The sequence below is a fragment of the Sebastes umbrosus genome, chromosome 7, assembly GCF_015220745.1.
Source record: "Sebastes umbrosus isolate fSebUmb1 chromosome 7, fSebUmb1.pri, whole genome shotgun sequence".
In the NCBI taxonomy this organism is placed as follows: domain Eukaryota; kingdom Metazoa; phylum Chordata; class Actinopteri; order Perciformes; family Sebastidae; genus Sebastes; species Sebastes umbrosus.
The window spans coordinates 13,985,068-14,012,110 of record NC_051275.1 but is presented as its reverse complement, the minus strand read 5'-3'; the positions used below and the strand labels follow the sequence as shown (position 1 = coordinate 14,012,110).

The 27,043-nt window shown below is 39.9% G+C and overlaps 3 protein-coding genes across 3 annotated transcripts; 1 reads left to right on the top strand and 2 right to left on the bottom strand.

Annotated features, from left to right (window-relative positions):
- Positions 1–1,893: 1,893 nt before the first annotated feature.
- On the top strand, positions 1,894–6,646 carry LOC119491740 (extracellular calcium-sensing receptor-like). Its single transcript, XM_037775945.1, has 9 exons — positions 1,894–2,138; positions 2,431–2,725; positions 2,854–2,940; positions 3,209–3,478; positions 3,638–3,844; positions 4,541–4,816; positions 5,214–5,438; positions 5,535–5,658; positions 5,736–6,646. The coding sequence occupies exons 1-9, from the start codon at positions 1,894–1,896 to the stop codon at positions 6,644–6,646; spliced, it is 2,640 nt and encodes an 879-aa protein (XP_037631873.1).
- Positions 6,647–8,805: 2,159 nt separating this feature from the next.
- LOC119491562 (extracellular calcium-sensing receptor-like) lies at positions 8,806–13,755 on the bottom strand. The gene is made up of 12 exons (XM_037775704.1): positions 13,490–13,755; positions 13,112–13,353; positions 12,909–12,991; positions 11,690–11,869; positions 11,381–11,569; positions 11,013–11,279; positions 10,728–10,940; positions 10,349–10,558; positions 10,130–10,253; positions 9,812–10,005; positions 9,312–9,593; positions 8,806–9,228 (listed from the first exon to the last, which is right to left on the bottom strand). The coding sequence occupies exons 1-12, from the start codon at positions 13,753–13,755 to the stop codon at positions 8,806–8,808; spliced, it is 2,673 nt and encodes an 890-aa protein (XP_037631632.1).
- Positions 13,756–15,630: 1,875 nt separating this feature from the next.
- LOC119491561 (extracellular calcium-sensing receptor-like) lies at positions 15,631–20,279 on the bottom strand. The gene is made up of 11 exons (XM_037775703.1): positions 20,014–20,279; positions 19,519–19,760; positions 19,279–19,361; positions 18,584–18,763; positions 18,289–18,477; positions 17,747–18,178; positions 17,411–17,620; positions 17,185–17,308; positions 16,915–17,108; positions 16,442–16,729; positions 15,631–16,352 (listed from the first exon to the last, which is right to left on the bottom strand). Exons 1-11 carry the CDS (start codon positions 20,277–20,279, stop codon positions 15,930–15,932), a joined length of 2,631 nt encoding a protein of 876 aa, XP_037631631.1. The 3' UTR covers positions 15,631–15,929.
- Between the last annotated feature and the right edge of the window lie 6,764 nt (positions 20,280–27,043).

The following is a 27,043-nucleotide window of genomic DNA, read 5'->3' as shown; positions in this document are numbered from 1 at the left end:
AAACACTATCATTTTTCAGGTGCACCATAGGAATAAACCCTGAAAGAGGCACAAAGGATGGACAGGGCAAAGTCTTCTCAAAGAAAACTGGCAAATTCACGAGCTACAAGACAAGACTACAACCATATATCCACATGTATCCACTCTGCTGATGGGACTCATGGACTTGAGTGGGACTTCATTTAAAATGGTGAGTTTACATTACATACATGATAAGAGGAAATGAGGGCTACACACGCTGATTTTGTATGTGAGAAGTTACAATGAAAGTTATGTTGGAACTCATATATCTCTCTCTCACACAGTCAGCGGGCTACCAAGGCTGGATTGAGAGAACTGGTGTCTTTGAGTGGGCCATAAGTCATTCGCTAACTCACTCCCCCATTATCGCCCAATACTTGGACTTCCACACTTATCCATGTGCCTTGTTAGAGCCTGAATATTCATACTTGGACATGATGTCACATGTCTGGTGGTGTCGGTGCTCATTAGTATATAGACAAATTATTTTTTATTTAATGTTAATTTCTTTTTAAATTTGTACCACTGATATGCCTTAAGGCTCAGCAATATATTCAGTATATTCACATGTTACATGATATAAGGCAAAATATTATTTGAGAGTTTTGTTTTAACTCTATGATATAGCTCAACTCTCTGTAACTGTTCCACAAAGTAAGGTTAGTAAGATTGACAGATGTCTTCAGAAATGCTATTTCTTCTGAAATTTGGTTTGTTATCTGTGTCAGGTTTTTGTTGGTGCTGAGTTGAACTTCATATGAAAATAAAAAATAAAGTGCAATAAGATAAGTTGTAGATGTTCTTTTCTCACACATTGTACATGATTGGAAAATCAGTGAATTAGCTCTGTTCTTCACTCACATGTTGTTATGGTTTGCATTCTGTGCTTGTAGCCAGCTATAGACAGACATTTTGGGCCTTATAGCCTTAATTATAGCCTTTTTCTTAACAAGTGCCTTTAATTGTATTTAGTGTGACTATTCCTATGTCTGTAACCTGCTAAGTCTATTCATCTAGGCAAAAAATAATGTTTATTAAAATGTATGTAAAAAATACAACCTAAATAGTGCATTGAAACAAATCAGTAAGATAATGTAAAAGAAAGGGATAAAAACAGCTATATAATGTATCCTTAAACAGTAAATTAACTGTAAAATACTGTGAAATTAATCAAAAAAACAGTATATACTGTATTTTTCATTAACAGTACAGAGCTGTAAATTTCAGCGACAGTATAATAATGATAATTTTACAGTAGAATAATGGCAACCCTGCTTCCAGCTCTTTACTGTTATTTTACTGGGAAATTCTTAACAGTGTAGAAATACAGTTACCAAATCTATAAAATTGCAAATTGGACAGACTAATGGGGAAATCTTTCCTGCCCACATGTTTCTGCAGAACTGATCATATCTAGTACCTGCCAAGTTACTATTGGTTGCCAGCCACATACAATAACCCTCCGTCAAACAAACAGAGCAAGGGAATATGTAATATTTCAGTGTCTTGGTATGCTGCTACCATCTAGTGGACAGACTTGGGGCTAATTTGAGCATTTGGTGGGTTTAATTCGGTATGCATATCACACAACAAATTACACGAATTTCTGTAGACATCAATCATAGCGGTCATCCACAACTTCAATTTGGGTTGGAAAGGTTGATAAAATTGCCTTGGTGAGATGTTATTAAAAGTGCAAAAAATAAATTCCACCTCAATACAAAATCAATCTCTAATGAAATACATACAGTATTAGGCCCTGCCTTTACTTTTGTGTATGCACTTACGGGTGGTGTGCAAGATTAAACAATGCTACAAGTCAATAAAAGGGGTTGACACAGAGTCAGAAAAGGAGTAAACAGGAGGAAAGCCATGTGGGCATTTTTAGATATCAATCTCCTCATGCTCATGTACTTTGTGTTGTTGTATTCCTACTGTTCTTCTGCTTTGCCCTCCCCTCTCCATTCCACCTCCTGCTGGTTACAGGGACAGTTTCATTTAAATGGGATGCACAAGGCTGGAGATGTGGTTCTGGGAGGGCTGTTTCAGATCCATTTCTTTTCTGTCTTTCCTGACTTGTCTTTTACCTCAGAACCACAACAGCCAACCTGCCACAGGTCAGTATGTCAGGGAAACAACAAAATGTAGAAACTGGAAGAAGCCAATCCCATTAGTAAAATGTATTTTATATGAAAAGATATTACTCTGTCAGAATTACATTGTGTATTTATGCCATTTTAGACGTAATACTTGTGTCCTCTATTTATTTATTGTTAATCAAGTATTGTAATAATTGTTGCTATTCAACTGGTTTATTTTTTTTGCAAAATCTGTAATTGTGCAACACATTCATGTCAGCACAGTTACTGTATCTTGTTGTATTTTCCAACAATGGTATTTTTGTGTTAGTTTTGATATTCTAGGATTCAGACAGGCCCAGACCATGGCCTTTGCTATTGATGAGATCAACAGAAACTCCAACCTGCTACCTAATGTGACTCTTGGATACAGTCTTAATGACAACTGCGTCAACCTAGGAATTGGATTCCGTGCAGCGTTGTCATTAGCCAGTGGTCAAGACGAGCAGTTTATATTGGACAAGACCTGTGTAGGAACCCCTCCAGTCCTTGGGATTGTGGGAGATTCTTCCTCTAGACGTTCTATCGCCATCTCCACTGTCTTAGGTTTGTACAGATTACCTATGGTAAGTTTTCCGCCATGATTCTTTTAAAGTATTTTAATTTGAAATGCAATGTCAAATGTAAACATTGGACTAATCAGCCGATGAAGGATTTGAATCTTTTTAGGATATACAGTCTGTGTCTTTCACAGGTGAGTTATTTTGCCACATGTTCGTGCCTGAGTGACCGGCAAACGTTTCCATCCTTCTTTAGGACGATCCCAAGTGATGCTTTCCAGGTGACCATTAATCGGCAAAATAAGAATGCATAAAAAAAAGCATGTGCACTGAAACATTCCTTTGAAATAACATCCCTTTACTGCAATGAAAATTATATTGTCTTTGTAATACTTGTCACATTGTTTGTGCCATTGATAGAGCCGTTTGGTCTCAGATAACAAAGCTGAAAGGCACCAACATGGTCAATTGTGGAATCTGTTTAGCAGGTTCCCCACTGAGAGATTATTCTGGCCTGTGCATTAATCCCTCCACTCTGTATTTACTTAGGTGCGTGCTATGATTCAGATTCTCAGGCGCTTTGGCTGGACTTGGACAGGTCTGCTGGTCAGTAATGATGATTATGGACTCCACGCTGCACGATCCTTCCAATCTGATCTGGCTCAGTCTGGTGGAGGCTGTCTGGCCTACTTAGAAGTTTTGCCCTGGGGCAAAGACGCAGCTGAATTAAGGAGAATTGTCGAGTTGATGAGGAAATCTACAGCTCGTGTGGTCATTGTCTTTGCACATCAGAGTCACATGATTAACCTCATGGAAGAGGTCGGGCTTGAATTACAGCTTATTTATAAGTTTATATAATTCTACAACTTAATGTTTTGATTGTCTGAAATAATAGGGTTTTACATGCATGAATGAGGCAAGACATCAAATGTGTCATGACAGTATGAATTTATATATTTTATATCATGCAATGCACAGGTGGTGAGGCAGAATGTGACAGGCCTGCAGTGGATGGCCAGTGAAGCCTGGACTGCAGCTACTGTGCTCCAGACCCCCCACCTCATGCCGTACCTGGGTGGCACACTGGGCATTGCCATCCGTCGAGGAGAAATAACAGGACTCAGGGACTTCCTGTTAAGAATACGTCCTGACATACAACACAACAACCTCTATGGAAATAACGTGGTGAGTTTAAGTGGAGACACCCCAGGTGTATAGGTTAAAACATTTAACTAATATACATTGCCAAGAAACTTCCCCATTTGATTATTTATATAAGGACAATTATTTTTTTTATTACAAGTTTTTTGAAATTTATTGTTTGAATCTGAACATTGGATAAAGCTTAGTTCAAAATTGTTGCTTCATTTTGTTGACATATTAGAGTCAAAGATTTTTACAAAACTCAATGTGAGAAAACGGCCTTTAAAGATGTTTTTTGTAAAATTCAATACATTTTGAAGACACTCCTGGTGAATTGGGTTAAAAATCTAAGATATCACCATGAAACTTCCCCAGTTGATTACTTACACTAAGACAATTATTTTTCGTATTACAAGTTTTCTGAAATGGTATGTTTAAATATGCAAATGAGGCATTATCTAATGGTAACTTTTGGTGAATTTAGGAGAAATTTACAGACCCATATAGAAAAAGTGTGTTAAAATAAACACGTAAATTGGATGTTTTCTTTACACTAGTCTGAAAGAAGACATGTTATGGAAGCAAAATAGCCCTAAAATTAAAAAACTGACAAGTTCATGAAAAACAATTTTTTAGAATGTAGTGTCTCACCTTAACCTTGCAATCTGATCTGGTATTTGGAAGAATAATACAGTATATTGTCATCATTTATAACAAAAGGTTTTTAATACATTTCAGGTCAATCAGTTTTGGGAATACACATTTCAGTGTAGATTTGCACCACCTCCAGCAGGTTGGGTAGAGGCTGGGGGAGAACTGTGCACTGGACAGGAAGATCTAGAGAGTGTGGAGACTGAGTTGTTGGACATTTCAAACCTCAGGCCAGAGTATAACGTGTACAAGGCTGTGTATGCTCTGGCGTATGCTCTTGATGACATGCTGCGCTGTGTGCCAGGGAGAGGGCCTTTCAGTGGACACAGCTGTGCCAGATTGCAAAGACTGGAGCTATGGCAGGTGGGATATCAGTTTACACTCCACCTGTTCATGTGACTAAATCCTATACTATTTGTTGGAGTAATATTTCAGGTATAGGATTAAATGCAATGCTATGAGATTACTAATCTTAAAGTGCATAGCAGATAGCTGAAACATTTCCCCCTACCACAAGGTCACAGCAGTGGATAATATTATCAGGTCAGAGTGTATTGTCACTAGGTATACAGTAATATCAGTGACTTCACTTTAATGGAAATGCTTTGTTGGAATTGTTAATATCTTCATATGTTCATAGGTGCAGTAGGCAGGTTGATTATTGAATACTAGATACCACTGTGTTCACCATGGTCATATAGAATTGATTTTTCATCTGTCCTTTTTGATTTTCCTCTATCCGTTATTCTGATGTTCTTAGCTTGTGTATTACTTGGAAAAGGTCAACTTCACCACACCATTTGGTGATCAAGTTTCATTTGATGAGAATGGTGATGCCTTACCAATATATGATATCATGAACTGGCTGTGGCTCCCTGATGGACGAATTAAAGTTGAGAGTGTGGGCGAGGTTAAAGAGTCAGCCAAAGGTGAAGAACTCACACTTGATGAAGACAAAATCTTCTGGAACTTTGAATCCAAAGAGGTTTCCTTTAAATTTTCAGACACCTATTTTGTGTACCATGCATGGCTCATTATAGTTATTTGACTCAATAACAGATGTGTATTTTTTTCCCTACAGCCACCCCGGTCAGTGTGCAGTGAGAGCTGTCCTCCAGGTACCCGCATGGCCAGAAAGAATGGGCAACCTGAGTGCTGTTTCGACTGTATCCCTTGTTCCGAGGGGGAAATCAGCAATAAGACTGGTTGGTATTCAGTTTTAAGTATTGCAGTTTGGAGATATAATTACACATTAATCTTAACACTATCAATGTTTTCTTAGACTCCATGGAGTGCACCAGTTGTCCAGAAGACTTCTGGTCCAGCCCCCAGCGTGACCACTGTATTCCTAAGAAAATAGAGTTCCTCTCCTATCAAGAGCCTCTAGGTATCTGCCTGACAGCCATCACATTGGTGGGAACCTTTATCTGTGCTGTTGTCCTGGGCATCTTCATCTATCATCACAGCACCCCTATAGTACGCGCCAATAATTCAGAACTGAGTTTCCAGCTATTGATGTCACTTAAATTATGTTTCCTCTGCTCACTGTTGTTTATTGGCCGTCCCAGGATGTGGACATGCCAGCTGAGACATGCAGCATTTGGGATCAGCTTTGTACTTTGTGTCTCATGCATCCTGGTGAAAACCATGGTGGTTCTGGCTGTGTTCAAGGCCTCCAAGCCAGGAGGTGGAGCCAGTCTCAAGTGGTTTGGTGCTGTGCAGCAGAGAGGAACAGTTATGGTTCTTACTTCTATTCAGGCAGCAATCTGCACTGCTTGGCTTGTCTCAGCTTCACCAGCTCCTCATAAAAACACTCAATACCACAATGACAAGATAGTTTATGAGTGTGTAGTCGGGTCCACAGTTGGTTTTGCAGTGTTACTGGGTTACATTGGCTTACTGGCTATCCTCAGCTTCCTGCTAGCGTTTCTGGCGAGGAATCTTCCAGACAACTTCAATGAGGCCAAGCTCATCACTTTCAGCATGCTGATCTTCTGTGCTGTGTGGGTGGCCTTTGTCCCCGCTTATGTCAGCTCACCAGGCAAATATGCAGATGCAGTGGAGGTATTCGCCATCCTGGCCTCCGGTTTTGGTCTCTTGGTGGCACTGTTTGGACCCAAATGTTATATAATCCTGCTGAGACCAGAGAGGAACACAAAGAAAGCAATCATGGGTCGAGGCATTGAGTCATAAAACATGCTGACAGATATAATAATTGTATCTATACAATACAAAAATAAAGGCAGAAAAATAGGTTGATAGTAATAGCAATGTTATTAGTAATTGAGAAATCAGGCTGATGACAACTTGGATCACATGAGATTACTTAAGCACAAAAGAATATTATATTTTTTCCAGGATGCAGTTAAGTTCAAAGCACATGCACTTCAAATGCTGTTATTGCCTTTGTGACTTCATGGTTTTAAGTTAATGTTAAACCCGGTTAAACTATACATCACTGTCTCTGAATAAATTAGGCAGACTATGTGGGTTCATCTGATATTATTATGTATTTTTTACCTGTCTTGAGGTAATGAAGATAACCTCACCAGATTGTATATTGTCCCCAAATTCAAAAAGCTCTTCTGAGTTTCAAAATATATCAACAGAAATAAAAACAGTCTTTAAAAGAAGCAGTAATCCGTTAGGATATGCGGGCAGCATCGATAGAATTATACAGGATCCTACCGAATACAAGCATCTTAGATGAAAACTGACTGTGATAGCATTTGCATATTCTCTCTCTGCAGAGCCTCTAACTTTCACTAAGTCAGCGTCTTCAGGAATGGCACTGTTGCAAGGTTAGAAGAGTAAAGTAAAGTATAATCTTTGCTCGATTTAACACCAACTTTGGTGTCACTACACGCATAAAAAATGAGGCTAGTTATTTTATCTTTTAAAATTATCAATAGTATGTCTTATATCAGTTATTAGGCTTATTACCCATTTTCATAGAACTTTACAATCGTCTTATTGAAATGCATAAAAGAGACATATTTTTTGATCAACTCTGGGTGAATATTCCTTCATTTCCATGAATAGCCAGGTAGTTTTTATTCTCAAATAACTCTATGACTGCTTTTTATCTCTAGCTCTATGTATGCAATTATTCTCAGTCAAGAAAAAGTTAAGTGGCTGTGGTTGACAGAACAAACGTTTATACAGGTTTATATCCTCCCACCAGCATTTGCATTTTAATGTGAACTGCCACTGATGAAGTGTAGAAGTAGAAGGAAAGGTACTGAATGAAATATTTTTTTTAATTCAATAAAATATTGTCTCATCAAATTAACTGCTGGGATGTGTTTTACTGCACCATGTCAACTGGGAAAGATTTTTAATTAAAAACAGTATCAGATTTGCCCTAGTTGCCCCAGGTTTCTACCTGTTTTTTTCTTGCCAGTGTTGCACTTAGTGCATGCTCAGTTGTTGGGTCTATAAATTATAGAGTATGGTCTAGACCTGCTCTATATGAAAAGCGCCTTGAGATAACTTCTGTTATGATTTGATGCTATTTGAGAATAAATTCAATTGAACTGAATAGATTTGCCATATTGGAAAAGAGAATTAAATACCTATACACCTTTTGTTAGTCTTACTAGCATCCCAAGTCAAATAAACTGAAAAAATACACACAATTAATGACTTACAGTAGAGAGCGTGGGATACGTGGAGTAAGTATCTCCATGAGCTACAAATATGGCAAAAGCTCACGTCCATACCTGTTCTTTACTCTTTAGTGTCCACTGGAACTCATTTTTCCAACTGGAAAGTCTCTTAATTTAATGATTTATATTTTTACAGAGCGTTTTTGTATTTGGACCTGTTCAGGGTATAATCCGCCTTCGCCCAATGTCAGCTGGGATTGGCTCCACCCACATGTACTAAATAGTATTTGTCCTTCTGATATTGATTGCAGTTGTTTCACAACAATGCAGGCGTCAGTTACAGACACTGATACTTTTCATTGATAAAAAACCTTGAATTTACATCCATGGTGCAATCTGAAAATTGAATGGTCTTTTAACAGAGTCTACAACACAGACAAAAATGTAATATATTTTTTTATTCTGTCAAAGGTTTAATAATATGTAATGTAATGTTATGTTATGTAATTAAAGAGACAGCCTTCAGGCAATGTACAGTGTGCTAAACACTATTACCACAATAGTTACTAAATCATATGCTATTTCCTATTTTTGGAAAATCAAAACTATAAAGTAACTTTTTTTTTATTTCCATGATACAATACTGAATGAATATAGTAAATGCATGCAAATTGAAAAGGAAGAAAAACTAAGAGGACCTAAACAATGGCTGTGTAGTTAACATGTGTGCATCATGTATCTGTGTTATCTGGCCATCAGGTGTTTCTTAGTGTTTTTCTCAGGCCTCAACAGAATGATGAAACATTTGGGGGCAAAAATGCAGAGCAGTAGACCATAGCTAGAGGCCAGGATTGCAAAAATCTCCACAGCGACAGTGTATTTCCCAGGAGAGCTAATGTAAGCAGGAACAAAGGCCACCCAGACAGCACAGAATATCAGCATGCTGAAGGTGATCAGTTTGGCCTCGTTGAAATTGTCGGGGAGTTTTCGAGCAAGAAAGGCCAAGAGGAGGCAGGTGCAGGCCAGCAGACCAATGTAACCCAGAACCAGAGAGAAGCCCACCACAGAGGCCATGGCACACTCCAGGGTGACCTTTGAACCTTGGAAACCAAGATCACGTCGAGGCACAGGGGGGCTGAGGGACAGCCATGTGGCACAGATGATAATCTGGAAGAAAAGAAAATATAATCAAATCGACATAAAATATAGTGTACCAAAACTTAAAAAAAATGAAAAGCACATCTGTATACCTGTATACAAGTAAGAAGGCAGACACTTCCTCTCTGCTGGCCCAGACCAAACCACCTAATCAAGGCTTCAGCACCGGGCCGAGCTGAGCGGAAAGCTGCCAGAACTACTATGGTCTTGACTTGGAGGCAGGAAACGCAAAGTACAAAGCTGATCCCAAAAGCTGCCTGCTGGAACTGGCAAGACCAGACTGATGGACGACCGATGAACACCAGCGAGCACAGGAAGCAGAGCTTCAGTGACAGGAGAAGCAGGAAGCTCAGTTCTGAATTGTTGGCTCGCACCTTAAAATGAAAAGTCATATAGAAATAGAGATAAGCACATTAACAGCCAAACAGGGAACGATTCAGGTGAACCTAATATTTTGTTCACTATTGTAGTAGTAAATTTTACCTTGTAGAAAAAATGGCATGGTACACTAACTATATACTACAGCTGCAAACAATGAGGATTCGTTGAACGTGTACAGTATAGTTTAGTTTACATTATTCTACATTCTTACCATAGGTGTTTGACGGTAGCAGAGAAACACCACAAACACAGCTGTTGTCACCGCAGCGCCAGACACAGCTACTGTAGTCAGGGTGATGCCCAAGGTTTCATGAAAGGAAAGGAAGTCCAGCTGGCGAGGGATGCATGCAGTTCGTTTAGCATTGGACCAGAACTCTGATGGACAACGCTCACAGTGGAGGGAACCTGCGGGGAAAAGAAGAGTAGCGGGGAAAGTGCAGATGAGCTTAAAGCAGACAGATTCAGGGTTACTGCATTTTGGAAGCAAGGGGACATGAATTTCTGATGGTTTGGATTGTAATTTCTTCACCAGTTTGATTGCTAATCTCCCCTTCAGCACATGGGATACAGTCAAAGCAGCAGAGAGGTTCTCCTTTCCTGTTGGCCTTTCGGGTGCCTGGGGGGCAGCTGTCACTGCACACTGAAACAGGCACCTAAAGAACAAACCAGCACATATTTTCAAGGATAAAATATATAATATAAGATAATATATATTTTTTTATTGATGTGAATCAACATTATTTGATACCTGAGTGGATCCTGTGCTCCACTGAATAGCTGACTCTTCAAGGTGGAGGTCAAACCCATCCACACGGCCGATCAAAACCAGTTTGAGTGACCCCTCGGGGGTGTTCTGCCAGTTGACAAGGTCGTACTTTGCTGGAATATCGGCACCTTGGAAGTAAAACATTTCACCCTGTGGTGTGGTAAAATTCACGTTGTCCAGGTGCTGCAGCAGCTGAAAGCACCAAAATATTGAAAATGCTTACATTGTAACTGATAGAGCAAAATAATGCTTGTGACAAATATATTTTTGGAGTATGATAATTTGACACTTGAATTTTAAAAGCATAGGCAGTTTAAAGGGTAGATTTCCCTCTAAGGGAAAGGCTGATTGTCATGTTTACCTCTATGGGTTTGATGTATTTTGGAGAGGAGCAGGTGTTGTTTCTGGGTGAGCTGTCTCTATCAGGGCAGGAGAGAAGGCTGTGAAGGGCGTGGGCTGCAGCATAAACAGCTAGGTAGACATTATATGTCACCCTTAGCTGGGAGGTGTCAGTGAAGTGATTCTGTACTCCCTCCAGGGACTCTGCCCCGCTGCAGAGTGGTAGAGAAGCTTTCTGAAGAGATCTATCGGCAGTAGATGAAGTGGAAATATTTAATGGATGGCTAGACCTTTGTGGACGGGTTACAGATTCGAAGGATGGAGAGGAATGTGAAAATAGAGGTGTGGCTCCAGGACTGCATCCAAATTTGGCTTCCCAGAATTCTCTTAAGAACTCGTCTTCAGGACGACGAGTTGGGTGCAAACTTTTGATATAATTTTCAAATCCAGGTACAGCTGAACTTCTGATGGCCACACCAAGAACACCTTTTGCCACTTTGGTTGAGACAACATTTTGGAGAAGATCTCCACTGGTGCTCCAAGCCTCACTAGCCAGAAACTGTCTGTCAGTCACCTAGTGAGAAGATAAGATCTCGATCCATGATTTTTAAAAAGCTTTAATGTCTATAAAATAATTTGCTATATTCAATGCACAATCTTATTTCACTTGCTCACATTTATCTTGGCGAGTTGCAGGAACAGTTCCCTCACATCTGTGTACCAGCTAAAAATCAGAATCACTTTTGCAGTCGAGGCCTGGATTGTGAGGGCTGAACGTCTGGCATCATTCACAATGTTTTCCCTTTGGAGAGTCTCTACGAATGCCAGACACACCCCTGCCCCCTGAGTCGCCTCCTGAAATACCTGGCATATACAGTGGAGAGGAGCAAAAAAATAGATGAATGAAAAGAATTAAAATATTATATTTATGAGTATATATTTGTACACTATAAAATGTTCCCTATACATAACAAATAAAAACACCTCTACTGCCATGTGGCCATAATTATTGTTTGCCACCACTGCCCCAATCCAGGTCCAATTGAAGCGTATGGCCAGCTGGGCAATGGCCCGGGCTTGGTAAATATCACTTGGGATGGTCCTGAAGAAGTTGGGGAATTGCCGCCTGTTACTTAGACAGGGGCAGCTCGACAGGTAGCTGATCTGAAAGGTCAGAAGAAAAAAAGTTCCAGAATTTGTTATTTTCATTGAAATATACATGTTCTTTTTCTTAAAAGAAGCAGATGTGTTCAAACTGATTCCATCCAGACTTTTTGTCTTTATCCCAAATGTTGTCATTTTCAATTCATATAGCGTCAAATCATAACAGACATTATCTCAAGACACTTTTCTTATAGAGCAGGTCTAGACCGTACTCTATAATTTAGATACCCAACAAGAGATCCCCCATGAGCAAACACTCAACAGTGGCAAGAAAAAACTTCCCTTTAACGGGTAAAAACCTTGGGCAGAACCAGGCTCTGAGTGGGCGGCCATCTGCCTCAACCGGTTGGGTAGAGAGAGAGAGATGCACAGCAACCACAATAATGACACACAGCTATAATAATAATAGAAATAGAACTAATAACAATAATAAATAGCCTTGGATATAATAGAGTGATAATATTAACAGCAGGGATAATAGCTGAAATAATAATAGAAATATGACAGCTAATAATAATAATAGCAGTAATAGCAGCAGTAATAATAATAGAAATATGACTGCTAATAATAATAATATCAGTAATAATAATAGAAAAATTACTACTAATAATAATAACAGCAGTAATAAAAATTGAAATATGGCTGTAGCAGTGGGTGTCCAGCAGGGCCGCAGCAGACGCAACCACGATCCAGGTGTAACCCTGATCCATGGATACCTGCAAGACGAGAAAGCACAAAGACTCCGGGGAAGAAATCAAGTTACATGCATTAATGGGAAATTAATTCATACAGATGGAGATGGGAGAGGAGGTGAGAGGAGCTCAGTGTATCGTAGGAAGTCCCCCGGCAGTCTAGGCCTATAACAGCATGCCCTAAGAGGAAAATTTTCCGTAAAATGACATCCTCTCCCAGAGAGCAAAGCAAAAACAGTGCCTCAGATAAAAGGTAGTGAAGTAAAATATGGCACCAGCTCCCTGAAATAAGGAGAACCAAGTTACAGTACAGTGTTTATGCTGTATTCAAAACTCACTAAAGGTACAGAGAGCGGCCCCAGGGTTCTGGAGAGTATCTGGCCTGTTACGGATGAAGCAGCACCGATGATCAAGGGAACGGGGTAATCACCTGTTGACAGCATTAAAAGATTAAATTAAGGGTTTGTTGCATGAACAATAATGTTTACAGAACCAAAAATAGCATAATTACATTTTGGATAGAGTGTGATATAGATCCACAACAAGCTACCTCTCCTTTCTCCGATTCCCTCTCCATACCCCGCAGGATAGTCTGGAGGGTCTGTTGAATTACAGCTAGCGCTGTCTCCTCCAACCAATGACAGCGCTGCCTGGAGAGCCCATGGCGGGCGGCCACAGCTATCAAAAATATGGTAGCCCAGCTTCACACCCGGTAGCAGTGTTGTACTATGATTGATTTCCTCCACTGCAAACACCATAGCATATATATACTGCAATGGAACATTTTCTAAACTGAGACCACAGGAAAGAAAGAATGAGAGAAATATTAGTCAAAATGTAGAAAGATAAGATGCAAAGATGCTAATTATTCTCATGCTATCATTGTCATTATACAGTATTCACAGTAAATAGTACAGTTCAGTTTTACCCGGTGCAAGGTTTGTAGTGCGGCAGTTGAGTGAAGTCGTTGTCTATAGCTGGAAGTCGGTAATGAAGACTAAAGAGCCCACCGATAACTACGTCTCCATCCTGGAACAGACCCTGGTTGCTGGGGGTGCCCCACCGAGAACAAGTCGCTGTCTGAACCAGATGCAGTCCCACCCTGAGCCCAAGCTGTCTGCCCACAAGCCCCACAAGGAGCAGGGACGGGGCTGAGGAGGGCCATTGAGTGAAAAGCCAGGAGAACCAAGACATGGATGCAGTTGCTCTGGACACTTTGGTTAGGTTTCTCATAGGCAGTACAGTCAATATCTATAAACAGTTGTGCAATCAAAAAGTCAAAACAGATCAAATCCCTCCCAATGTAGGAAAAAGTTAATATTTCGTAAGACTTCCACCTGTGGAGCGAAACAATTTGAATTTCAAAACGTGTATTTTCATACACCAGATATAACTTACATTGGCACCTGACACAGTATCTGTGACTGTAACTGTGACATACCCCCCTCCTCCTCAGAACAGTTGAACTGTTGATGTGGGTATTTATAATAGATGTAAAGCCTTTTTTGCAACCAAGTAAACAGGATGGCACACAACCCCAAATCACTCCTCTCAAGAGTGACAGTAAAACAACAACAGCATGATTAGTGTTTGTGTAGGCAGGTGGTAGAAGTGCAGGCTGTGTTAGTTTTCCTTTATTAATTTGAGTTCATCAATACTCTTTTCTTATATGCAGGATTTCTTTTTTTTATATTGGGTTCAAATAAGCCGGCCTGGTGTACAAATGTTCCTTAGCTTTATTGGTGAGACAAAACATGTAGCACAAATGCACATTCCAAGCAAAAGCGTATAAAGACCATACAGATACCCCTTTTTGAGCGGTAGGCCTATGCATAACTGCTATGTCATAGAGACAGATAATCTGTGAAAATCAGGTTCATTTGCCTCCTTTTAGTGCTCCTAATGACATTTGCAAGATTACAACATGCTTGTAGGAAAACAACCAATCAGAGCCGAGGAGTCTCTAAGCCCAGATGTCAATCACTGCTCGCGAAACTGACAAACTCCAATCAAACTGTCAAACTAGCCAGCTCTAATCAAATACAAATTAAGATTCTGATGCCTATTCCTCACCTCAAATGTTTTCAGAAACATCTTGTAGTGTACTGTTAGCTGTAAAATGAGAACGTTTGTGACCCGGCCAACATGTTGAAAACAGTCTAGCCAAAACCAAGTTCCGCCCACCGGCCGGAGCAAGGTCAGTTATTCCAGCCCAGTCACACAGCAGTTTGTGATATAATCACGAAATCTGTATATATTAATTGGTGTTAATAGAAACAAATTTCACATTTTTTTGAGTGGGTCAAAAAACACAGGACTTTTGCCCAGGAGACTGGTATTTGTGTTCCATTCGAAACCACAAGTCAAAGTTGATTTATTTGTCACATAACTTCCGTAATTAAGTTAAGCCACTTCCGGAGTTATTTTAACCCAAACCACAATCTTTTCCTAAACCTAACTAAGTAGTTTTGTTGCCTAAACCTAACCAAGTCGATCTTTTCCTAAGCCTAACTAAGTAATTTGCTGCCTAAGCCTAACCAAGAAGATCTATTCCTAAACCTAACTAAGTACTTTTGTTTTGAAAAGACTGAAATTGACCCACGCGTCTCGGGTTGCTGGACATTCATAGGAAAACGCTAGAAAAACATGTTGTTGAAAGTCGTGCTGAGCGTCACAAAATGAAAAGGAAATTTGTGTCTATGTACATGAATCAAATAGATAAAATGGTGTAACTATTTAAAGTACTTTTGTACGACTGTTGGTTATTCTGAAACTATTAAGTGTTGCCCTTTTGTCATTCTTACCTTTAAGCAAGACTTTCACTAATAAAGATCAATGGGTACATTTACTCCTATTCCCCCTTCTTTCCATAACTTTAAAGACCTAACCTGATCTCCTCAAAAATTCTGTAGATCATGTGAAGTGCAATCTGATGTAACTCCCTCTCACTTTCATTCTCAACTCAAAATATACTTTCATGGCACAACCTGTGATGCAAACAGTTGCATCACTACAAAAAAACAGAAACACAACCTTGAAATGTTTTTATTTGTGTTTATTAATGTTGCTGTGTTTCATTAGTATTAGTTGAACATATTGAAGTCATAAAAAAGGGCTATAGTTTCAATTTTGATTATTTTGAAAAATGTTATAACTATAGCACAAACTATTCAGTTGTCTGTGTGTATACACCTGACATAATTTGTCAAAAAACTAATAGTAGCCAGCAGATATTATCAGAGGTTAATTACTAATCAGAAAGAAAATATTACTGCTTTTTTTATGAGACAGTGCTATATACAAAAAAATAAATGCAGGCAGACTGATAAGGACTTAATGACTTAGAGGTGCATTGTTAATTTTCTCTGCTACCTGGCCATCAGGTGTTTCCTAGTGTTTTTCTCAGGCCTCAACAGAATGATAAAACACTTTGGAGCAAAGATACAGAAAAGTAAACCATAGCTAGAGGCCAGGATTGCAAAAATCTCTACAGCAACAGCATATTTTCCAGGAGAGCTAACGTAAGCAGGGACAAAAGCTATCCAGACAGCACAGAATATCAGCATGCTGAAGGTGATCAGTTTGGCCTCGTTGAAATTGTCAGGGAGTTTCCGAGCAAGAAAGGCCAAGAGGAGACTGGTGCAGGCCAGCAGACCAATGTAACCCAGAACCAGAGAGAAGCCCACCACAGAGGCCATGGCACACTCCAGGGTGACCTTTAACCCTGGGATATCCAGGTCAGCTTGAGGCACAGGGGGGCTGAGCGATAGCCAAATAATACAGATGAAAACCTTGATGAAAAGAAAGCACAATATCAGGTTAATGTAAGCAAAATGACATAGTAAGTATTGATTTTGTTCTTAAAAAGCTCTTCTGCAACTCTGACCTGTATAGATAAAAAGAGGCAGACACTTCCTCTCTGTTGGCCCGGACCAAACCACTTCATCAAGGTTTCGGCACCGGGCCGTGCTGAGCGGAAAGCTGCCAGAACAACTATGGTCTTGACTTGGAGGCAGGAAACACAGAGTACAAAGCTGATCCCAAAAGCTGCCTGCTGGAACCGACAAGCCCAGACTGACGGACGACCGATGAACACCAGCGAGCACAGGAAGCAGAACTTCAGCGACAGGAGAAGCAGGAAGCTCAGTTCTGAATTGTTGGCTCGCACCTTAAAATGAGAATTGGGATTGAATTGATATTAAAAAAAACAAGGACATTAACAACCAAAGAAGGAGTCGTTCAAATTATTTTAAACACATATTTTAATATGCAGTAATATACATACATAAATATACTAACCCAAACAACTGCAAACCAAAAATGAGTTGTAAAAAACATATTCTGGATTCTTACCATAGGTGTTTGACGGTAGTACAGAAAAACAACAAACACAGCTGTTGTCACCGCGGCACCAGACACAGCTACTGTAGTCAGGGTGATGCCCAAGGTTTCATTAAAGGAAAGGAAGTCCAGCTGGCGAGGGATGCAGGCAGTTCGTTTAACATTTGACCAGAACTCTGATGGACAACGTTCGCAGTGAAGGGAACCTGGGAGAGGAAAAAAGAGGAGAAAGTGAAGGAAAATAAAACACAACAGTGGAAAATTATGGAGTAATTTCCTCACCGGTTTGATTGCTAATCTCCCCTTCAGCACATGAGATACAGTCAAAGCAGCAGAGAGGTTCTCCTTTCCTGTTGGCCTTTCGGGTGCCTGGGGGGCAGCTCTCACTGCACACTGAAACGGGCACCTAAACAACAAGTAAAACCTAAGTCTTGTGAGTCATAGTAAAAATCTTATTCAATAGACATTTTGGTATTGGCCTGAATCAATATTGTTCCTTTTTAACCACCTGAGTGGATCCTGTGCTCCACCGAATAGCCGACTCATCAAGGCGGAGGTCAAACCCGTCCACACGGCCGATCAAAACCAGTTTGAGTGACCCCTCAGGGGTGTTCTGCCAGTTGATGAGGTCATACTTTGCTGGGATGTCGCCTCCTTGGAAGTAGAACATTTCACCCTGTGGTGTGGTGAAATTCACGTTGTTCAAGTGGTACGACAACTGAAAGCATCAAAATTGTAGTAAATATTTCTAAATCTAAAAGTAGATTAAGCAGCTGCATTTAAAAACTGCACTAGTACTGTTAATGTCCCCATGTGGCTTTGAAATAGCTATAATTGTGTTTACCTCTATGGGTTTGATGTGTTTTGGGGAGGAGCAGGTGGATCTGTTGCAGGAGAGAAGGCTGTGAAGGGCCTGGGCTGTAGCATAAACAGCCAGGTAGACATTATATGTCACCCTTAGCTGAGAGATGTCAGTGAAGTGATTCTGCACTCCCTCCAGGGACTCTGTCCCACTGCAGAGTGGTAGAGAAGTGGTAGACAGTGGTGTGGTCCCAGGACTACAACCAAACATCTTTTCCCAGAATTCTCTTAAGAACTTATCGTCAGGACGACGAGATGGGTTCAAACTTCTGATATAATTTTCAAATCCGGGTATAGCTGAACTTCGAATGGCCACACCAAGAACACCTTTTGCCACTTCAGAAGTGACAGGATCTTGGAGAAGATCTCCACTGGTGCTCCAAGCCTCACTGGCCAGAAACTGTCTGTCAGTGACCTAGTGATAGCAACAAAACACAATCAAAAGATCATTTTAAAAAAAGCTATTATTTTTCTCAAATCAGAACAGTTCTGTTATTATTTACATATTGTATTTCAATTGCTCACATTCGTCTTGGCGAGTTGCAGGAACAGTTCCCTCACATCTGTGTACCAGGTAAAGATCAGAATCACTTTTGCAGTCGAGGCCTGGATTGTCAGGGCTGATCGTCTGGCATCGCTCACAATGTTTTCCCTTTCGAGAGTCTCTACGAATGCCAGACACACCCCTGCCCCCTGAGTCTCCTCCTGAAATACCTGGCATATACAGTGAAGAGGAGCAAAAAGATAGATGAATGAAAAGTATTAAAATATTGTATTTATATGGATGCCATAACATGTGTCCTACAAAAAATACAAACACCTTTATTGCCATATGGCCATAATCATTGTTTGCTACCACTGCCCCGATCCAGGTCCAATTAAAGCGCATGGCTAGCTGGGCGATGGCCCGGGCTTGGTAGATATCACTGGGCATGGTCCTGAAGAAGTTAGGATACTGGAGCCTGTCACTCAGACAGGGGCAGCTAGCCGTGTAGCTCATCTACAGTAAAGGAAGAAAAACACAAACACACACACACACATATTCCAAGTTCACATAGTTATTCTGAACTCTCATACACATAAAGAATGTTATAATTTCCATTTTCATTTTCGCCCATGGATTATGTTTTTATAAGAAAATACTGTGTTTACTGCAGTTTACAGTAAATAGGTTCCATTTTGCTGTGAGGGCAGCAGAAGGAAGGTAAGAAAGCATAAATGACCTACTATCTATGCATCAAAGTCCATCTAAGTAGGTAAACAAAACTATAAAGAATCATGTTGAATGTGGTAAATGTTAAACCAAAGAATGTTTCACATAGTGAAAACCAAATTTTACATCATGCATGAAAATCTTTTTTTCATTTTTGAAGATTTAAAAAATCAGATTTTTTACTTGGCTTTTTGTTTCATGGGATTTTTTAATTCCAATTTTCATTTTTATATATATATATATATATATTTAAAATAAACACCAATGCATTTTGAGATTTGAATGGAACTCACTAAAGGTACGGAGAGTGGCCCCAGGAGTCTGGAGAGTATCTTGGCTGTTTTAGACGAGGAACCACCAATGATCACAGGAACAGGCCGATCACCTGATGTTATTATAAGATAAAATTAAATCAGTTAATTTGTTAGGGCTTACTTCTGTTTCAAATACAACATTGCAGTGGTTATGCTTTCATCATTGTATTCACTAGTTATTAATATACAAGGATGTACATCAGTTCTATGGGAAGCTTGATTTAGTACCTCTCCTTTCTCCAATTCCCTCTCCATCCCCAGCAGAATAGCCTAGTGGGGCTGCTGAATAACAGCTGGCGCTGTCTCCTCCAACCAGCGATAGTATTGCCTGTATAACCCAAGGGGGTAGGGCACAACTATCACGAATATGATAGCCCAGCTTCACACCCGGCAGCAAGGTTGTACTATGATTGATTTCCTCCAGCGCAAACACCATAGCATACAGATACTGTAATGGGAGATTTCCCAAACTGAGACCACAGGAGAGAAGGAATGAGAGAAATATCAGTCAAAATGTTGGAGTATAAATAGAAAGAAAATAATTTTGTGTCAGCATTTAATAAGTAATTATAACATTTTAACTATAAAATGAAAATATGCACGTAAATAAACCACTAATAGTATATGGAAAAGAAAAGATACAGCTAATAATAGTTATTACGTTTGTCAAACATATGCATATTACACAGTATTCACAGTAAATAGTACAGCTCATAGTTTTACCCAGTGCAAGCTTTGTAGTGCGGCAGATGAGTGAAGTCGTGGTTTGTTGAAGGAGGCTTGTAATGAAGACTAAAGAGCCCACCGATAACTACATCTCCATCCTGGAACAGACCCTGATCGCTCGGTGTACCCCACCGAGAACAAGTCGCTGTCTGAACCAGCTGCAGTCCCATCCTGAGCCCCAGCTGTCTGCCCACAAGCCCCACAAGGAGCAGGGACGGGGCTGAGCACAGCCTCAGAGTGAAAAGCCAGGACAACCAAGACATGTTCTGGACACTTTAAATATGTACAATATACTCAGTTAGGTAGCTTCTCATTGGCACAACATACACACATAAGAAGTGTAATAAACAGTTAACATTTCCTAAAATGAAAAAAATGGTTAAATCCCTCTTAATGCATCCTCAAGACATCCACCTGTAAATGAAAATAAATTTCAATGACAAAATGTATAGATACAACTTGCACTGACATACCCCCCTCCCGCTCTGCACAACATAAATGTTGTTCTGCGTATTTATAACAGCCCATGGTGGAATGATAGTAAACAGGATGACACTGCACCGAATCACTTCTCTCAAAGGTGAGAGCAACACAATAATACAATAACTTACTGCTGTGTGGTACAGAAACTAGAATATTTACCTGGAGGGTAGTGACCACAGATATCCCAAGAGTTAGATTTTCATCTTCCACATGTAGTTGATAAATTAATCCATAGTGACTCATGAAAACAGGGCCACATCTGTCACACTAGGGCCCTGCCTAACCACATTTGTTGTTTTTTCAGTAAAGGTACATTATGAAGACCTGTTGGAAAATGTCTTTTAAAAGACTGGATTATTTATATTAGGAAGGAAAGGCAAAAAGAGAATGTGAAATATATAATACCTCTGGATATCTAGTCATTAAGATACTTATGATTTAATTTGTCCAGATTTGGAGATATCAAATCAATAGCAGCATCTCTTTAGAGAAAGTGTCCCAGTCTCTGAGACCTCACTATGGGCTGTTTTTATGGGGACATTTTTTTTCCCCCATAAAAACTTTCCACAGAGTCCTATGAACAGGTGTCTAAGTGTCATAGAGAAAGTAAGCAATGGGGTCACAACAACTCTCTGCCAGTTTCCGAAGCACCCGCAACATCTCAGGAGTAGGAGTGGCAGGGCCCGCTGCAGCATCTCACTTGCATCTAGCCCAAACTTGGCAGATGGCAAAGACAGCATAAGCAAACGGACCTGGTCCACCCCTGCAACTGTGACTGGGAAAAATAGATGAAGGAGGCCATGGCTTTGCCAGTCACCACCATATGCCTTTCTAGCTCAGCTATAAACAAGGAAACCTGCAACATCTCAGTACAAGCCCTCCTTCATCACTTTTTTGCTAGATGCTGATACAAGGCTATAAGACAGTCCCTGGTGAAGTCCTATAAAGAGCAAAAGAGACACACAGTGCGGGTGGGACGGGAGGTGGATGGGTCCAACAAACACAAGGCTTTCATCCAGGAGACCGCTGTTCATGTCCCATGCGTTACGTTTCACTTTCACTTTACAATCAGCTGTTTGTTTGTGTCACGTGCTCACAACTTCAAGTCACATTTGCACTTTAAAAATGTGGTAATTTTAAGTCCAAACATGTTGGTTTTTCTTAAACTAAGTGGTTTAGTTGCCTAATCCTAAACAAGTGTTTTTATTTAATTCACAACATTAAGCATGTGTTTACTGAGACCGAAAAGTGACGCCAAGGGGTTGTTAAGCACGTATTTAGTGCTACAGAAATGTGACGCCCAGGGGTCTGACAAAGCATCAGTATGTGACGAGTTGGGATGAGATGACACCACTGGCAGTTGTTCACGGCCAATTGTCTCCCACCCATGTATGCATGCTAGCTGTTTTAAACCTAACCAGCTGGGCTACAGATGGTTTAACATAGGCCTAGTGTTTAATCACCAGCTCCTCCAAATCAGGAAACGATGGTACTGACAAAAGACTGAACTGTTCCACCAGAAATTAATCAATGTGTCAACAAAATGCATTCAAGCATGTGAACATTGGCAGAAAGTTTGGAAAAGAAACTTTGTTTTGTTTGAAAGTTTGTTGGTGCTTTCACTTTTTGTGCCAATGATCTCAAAATTTTCACTCAAGTGTGATCATCATGTTTAGTTTTACGTTGTGCAAAATCAGGCTTTTAGGAAGATTTATACTTTTTAATCCTCCACACAACGTATGCAGGCGAGCATGTGAACAATGTCGCTTGTGTAGCTGCTTCTTGACGTGTACGTGTACCGTAAAAAGCAACTATATTTCGACTTTAAGGAGCTTCGACATGCCACCAAGAGGGCAGTCATCAGTAAAGGACTCAACATACAGTAAAAAACAAGGATTTGCATGCCGGGAGTTTACAAAATGAAAATGGGTTGGGGAAGCAAGGCTGACTCTGCTCAGGGTTCATTGAGCCTGGGGCAATCCTTGTTCAAAAGAGCAAAAGGTCATCTCGTCTCAGGGGACTAAGTTACATCCAAATGAATTTAAGGGGGGTTGATTGAGGAGGTACTGATGAGCCACAGGTGTGCAATATCGCTCACCTCCATCATTGTTCATTTTACAAGTAATTACATCCCATTATTACAATGACAGAGAGGAGGCACAGAGGGTGAAAAAAGAGGCTGTGTGCATGTTTGTTGTTTTTCATGGTTTTGCAAATCATAGCTCACACACTGCCATTGTTTTCTATCTACATTGTTATACTAGTTGCTGTATAAATGTCATTCAGCTTCAACTGGATCTGACATAGGCTTTGACGGAAATAATAACATTAACATACTTCAGCCCAACCTCCAAAGGATGTAAAGTGCTGTGTAGAAATTACCTTCTTTGCTAACACATTAAACTGCAATCCATGATTTCTAGACATACATTATTCAAGTGGATCCTCCTCTTTGTGGCAAAGGAGACACAACTACTATATATGCAGAGAGTGTGGCTTTATACAATGCATGAGGATTTCATGGCAACTAATTAGAATGAAAATGCCATGTAGGTTTCATAACCAAAACTGACACATGAACAATTCAGGACAAAGCAAGCAGACATTTTAGGCTCCCTCTACACTGGTAATGGTAATAAGGTAAAGGCCACACTCAACACTCCCTGTTTGGCATTATTCACAGGTGAAGTAGGCAAACAACTCTTCCCAACAACCATCTGCCTCCCTGATGGGAATAGGTGTGGGATGGGTGTTTAGCATGTGATTAGCATGGATGCATTGTACCCACGCTAGTCCTATTAAATACACATGGAGGAGAACTGTACCTATACTAATTGAAGACTGTTGTAAAAAATGTTTCTGCAGCTCTGAGGGAAATTTGTCAAGTCTACCAAAAAAACCCAGGTGATAAGGGGTATCATTGGTTGGGTTTGGGGACAATAAATATATATAGGAAGACTTGGACTTTACCAGGCAGGGCCTGTCACTAGAGACGCTATTAAATTGCATTACAGAACCCAATGTTTTTTAAACTTACTCTGTTAGGATTAAAATTAGGAATACCTTGGCCTCTGCTGCACATCTTTTGACATGTATCACACTTTACATAGAACAGTGGCATCAGATATCAGTTCTAAATGGCTCTTAGGTGGTGGTATCAGACAGTGACACGAATACATAACATATACGCCATATGCCTGAGCAACAGTGACACATCTTCAGTCAGTAGTGACATATGCAATGTAGGGACCTGCCATTTCGGGTGGCAGACACAGTGAACTGTCTCAGGATCCTTTTGGTATGCTACCATTGGCCGTGGACCAAGCTCACTCTCCATTGGCCACTCTAGCATTCACACCTAGGTGTGAAATTAACACAGAACAAAACCAGAGGAATTTCTTTGTTCCTCTTCTTTCTACTCATCTGCTCATCTCTCCTGACATGCGAGAGGTGAGCTGCTGCGCTCTTCCTGCTCTTCATCTCCTCACCTCCTGACCGGCTTGAGGTGAGCGGCTCTCAAGTCCAGAACTTGCAAAGCAGTTCTGCTTCTGATCTATGGTCTGTTAGGAAACAGACCTAGCCACAAGGAACCAAAAGGCAGAAGACGTGAGCGCCTGCCTTCTCACAGTTAGCACCAAGCTAACCAATCTGCACAGCAAAGACGACATCTTTGATTTGGAACCATAACTTCAACACATGGAATCACAAACCCTGTTCTTCCATGGTAACGTACTGGGCTTACCTTAGCATTAGCAATCGCACATGGCTGAGCAAGACTGTTCAACTTTGATTTCTAGAATGTACTTGTATTGATTTGGTTTAATGTTATTCATTGAGTTTGATTGTGTTGATTTATCTGTATTTGATATCTGGGTAGGTGGCTTCGCCACATCTGATGTGTTTAGTTTATGCTTCACATAGACAAGGTCTTGCATGCAAACTAACCATCTTTTCTAACCCACTGCATATCTAACACACATTAAGATCACATACAGAAACTGTGAATTAGTTAAACATAAACATACAGCTTCAGATAATCTTAACCCCACATCACCCCCCCCCCCCCTCACCCCCACCCCCTCTCTGTCCTTCTTGAGCACATGTGCTCAGAAGAACAAAGAGGTCACATGATGACATGCTGGCGGCCATCTTTGATTCTGCCATGTTTGTAGTTTTACAGTGCTCGCCATTTTGTTTGTAGGCCATACAGACATTTTGAGACAAGAACCCATCTTGTTTCCCCCCCCCTCTCTCTCACACACACACATACACACACACACACACACACACACACACACACACACTGCGTTTGTTTTTTTTAGTTTAGTTATTTAGTTAGATTAATATTGTGTTTTGAACCTTTATTATCTCGTAAATAAATGTTTGTAGAATATACATGCTGGTCTCTTTAATGTTGCACAAGAGTGAATAATGCCAACCTCTGCTATGTCAAGAATTCCGATATCCTTCAACCTTTACTATCTATTTTGGTTATAGTTATTAATTTAATTATTAAGCAACGTTCCAAATTGATAGTTTAGCATATATAATGAGACTATATTAACGTTTTGGTCATTGGTCCCTGATTCCAGGGTGGTGCCCCGTTTATTATTGATGTTTATTGATAATCTTTATTAATATTAATAATTCTGTTATTATTTATTAATTAATTTGCTAATAACCAAAACCTACTAAGTAGAATCCCTACAGCAAGAAAAATATACATTAGGGTAGGCCACGGAAACAGCTGTAGAACTCTGTCTGAACAAAGTCCCGGTGACTCTGGGACTGATATCCTAGCTAAGAAGATGAAACATGTACAATTTATGTTCTCAGCAGTGGATTTGAGGGGCAAAATGACAAGACCACTTAAAGGACCAGTGTGTAGGATTTAGAGGCATCCTGTAGTGAGGTTGCAAATTGCAGCCAACTGAATAACCACCTCACCCCTCCCTTTCCAAGCATATAGAATAACCTATGCTGGCCTTCAGGTAATGTAAAAAGGCAAAAGGCTCTCTCTAGAGCCAGTGTTTGGTTTGTCCGTTCCAGGCTACGTTTGAAATATGCATGGGAGAAATTTGCCTTCAGGGCTTTTTGCCAGAAAGCAGTTTATTTTAACCCAAACCATGATCTTTTCCTAAACCATGTGTGAAACATGACGGTGCAATATGGCGGACTCCTTGAAGAGGACCCGATCTCTATGTAGACATGAATGGTTCATTCTAAGCTAACAAAAAAATGATTCTTAGATTCAGGTGATTATACACTAATGAAAACATAATAATTAATATTATATTCCATTTCTGCTAATAAAGCCCCCTAAATCCTACACACTGGACCTATAAGTGTTATCTGTAGCTATATTCATGGGCTGAATACTATATATATATATAGTCATGAGGAAAAGATATTTTTACAATGTATTTGTTGCTTCATTGAACATGAAATTCAAATTGGTTTATTGTATAATGTTGCAATTCCCCTGTTCATCAAAGTCCCAACTACTCACTTTCTCCACATTTTCTTTACTGTGACTACATGGTGGACAATTATTGTATAGACCTATGCATATAAATAGCTTAATCGTAACACATGGGCTCACTTTGCCTCATTCCTAAAAGTTCATCAAGAATTTGCAAGGTTACTGTATATGAACTTTAGAGCAGTTAGGCCTACTGTATATTACTTTTAGAGCAAATACTTCAGTTAACAGTGGAGATAGAACAATATGTTGCAGAGCAGCAAAGGCTAATTGCAGATGTACATGAACACTTCAACAGGGAAGAAACCTTATTGAGAGATGAGGAGAGAAGCATCAGAGAATCATTAAGTGGTATAATACTTCCATCTAGTTGTCATTATTGGTACATGCAGCAAAATAATGACGTCCATGTTTTCAACACCTTATCATTCATCATTTAAAGTGATTAGTGTATCAACTGCAGTTAGAATAATGGTTAGCAATTTTTGATATTTGTCTAGCTGATAGCTACATCAACCATCGTGTTATTCTGAATCCCCAGTTTTTTAACAGCAGTTATGCTTATATTAACTATAAGGCAGAACATCTGTCATTGGCCCAATGGGAAAGTAATAAATCAATTTACTAATATTATTTACTTTGAATGAATGCAAGAGTATATTTAAAAAACAGGGAAACCTTGTTTAGAGTTGAGGAAAGAAACATCAGAGCATCAATTAGTGGTATCATACTTCCATCTAGTGGTCGTTGTTCAGTACAAGTACCAAAACAATGATGTCCATGTTTTCATCAACATATCATTCCTCATTCAAAGTGATTAGTGTTGCAGTTAGAATAATGGGTAGCAGATTTTATTATTTCTCTCGCTAATATGATTTTGATAGCTGCATCAACTATTGTGATGAGGCATACTGAAGCCCCAATTTTTTAAATGGCAGTTATACTTATTTTAACTCTAACCAAGAACATATGGCATTGGCCCACTGTGAAAGTAATAAATGTATTTACTTCTATTATTTACTTTGAATTAATGCAAGAGTATAACAAAAAAACGCAATATGG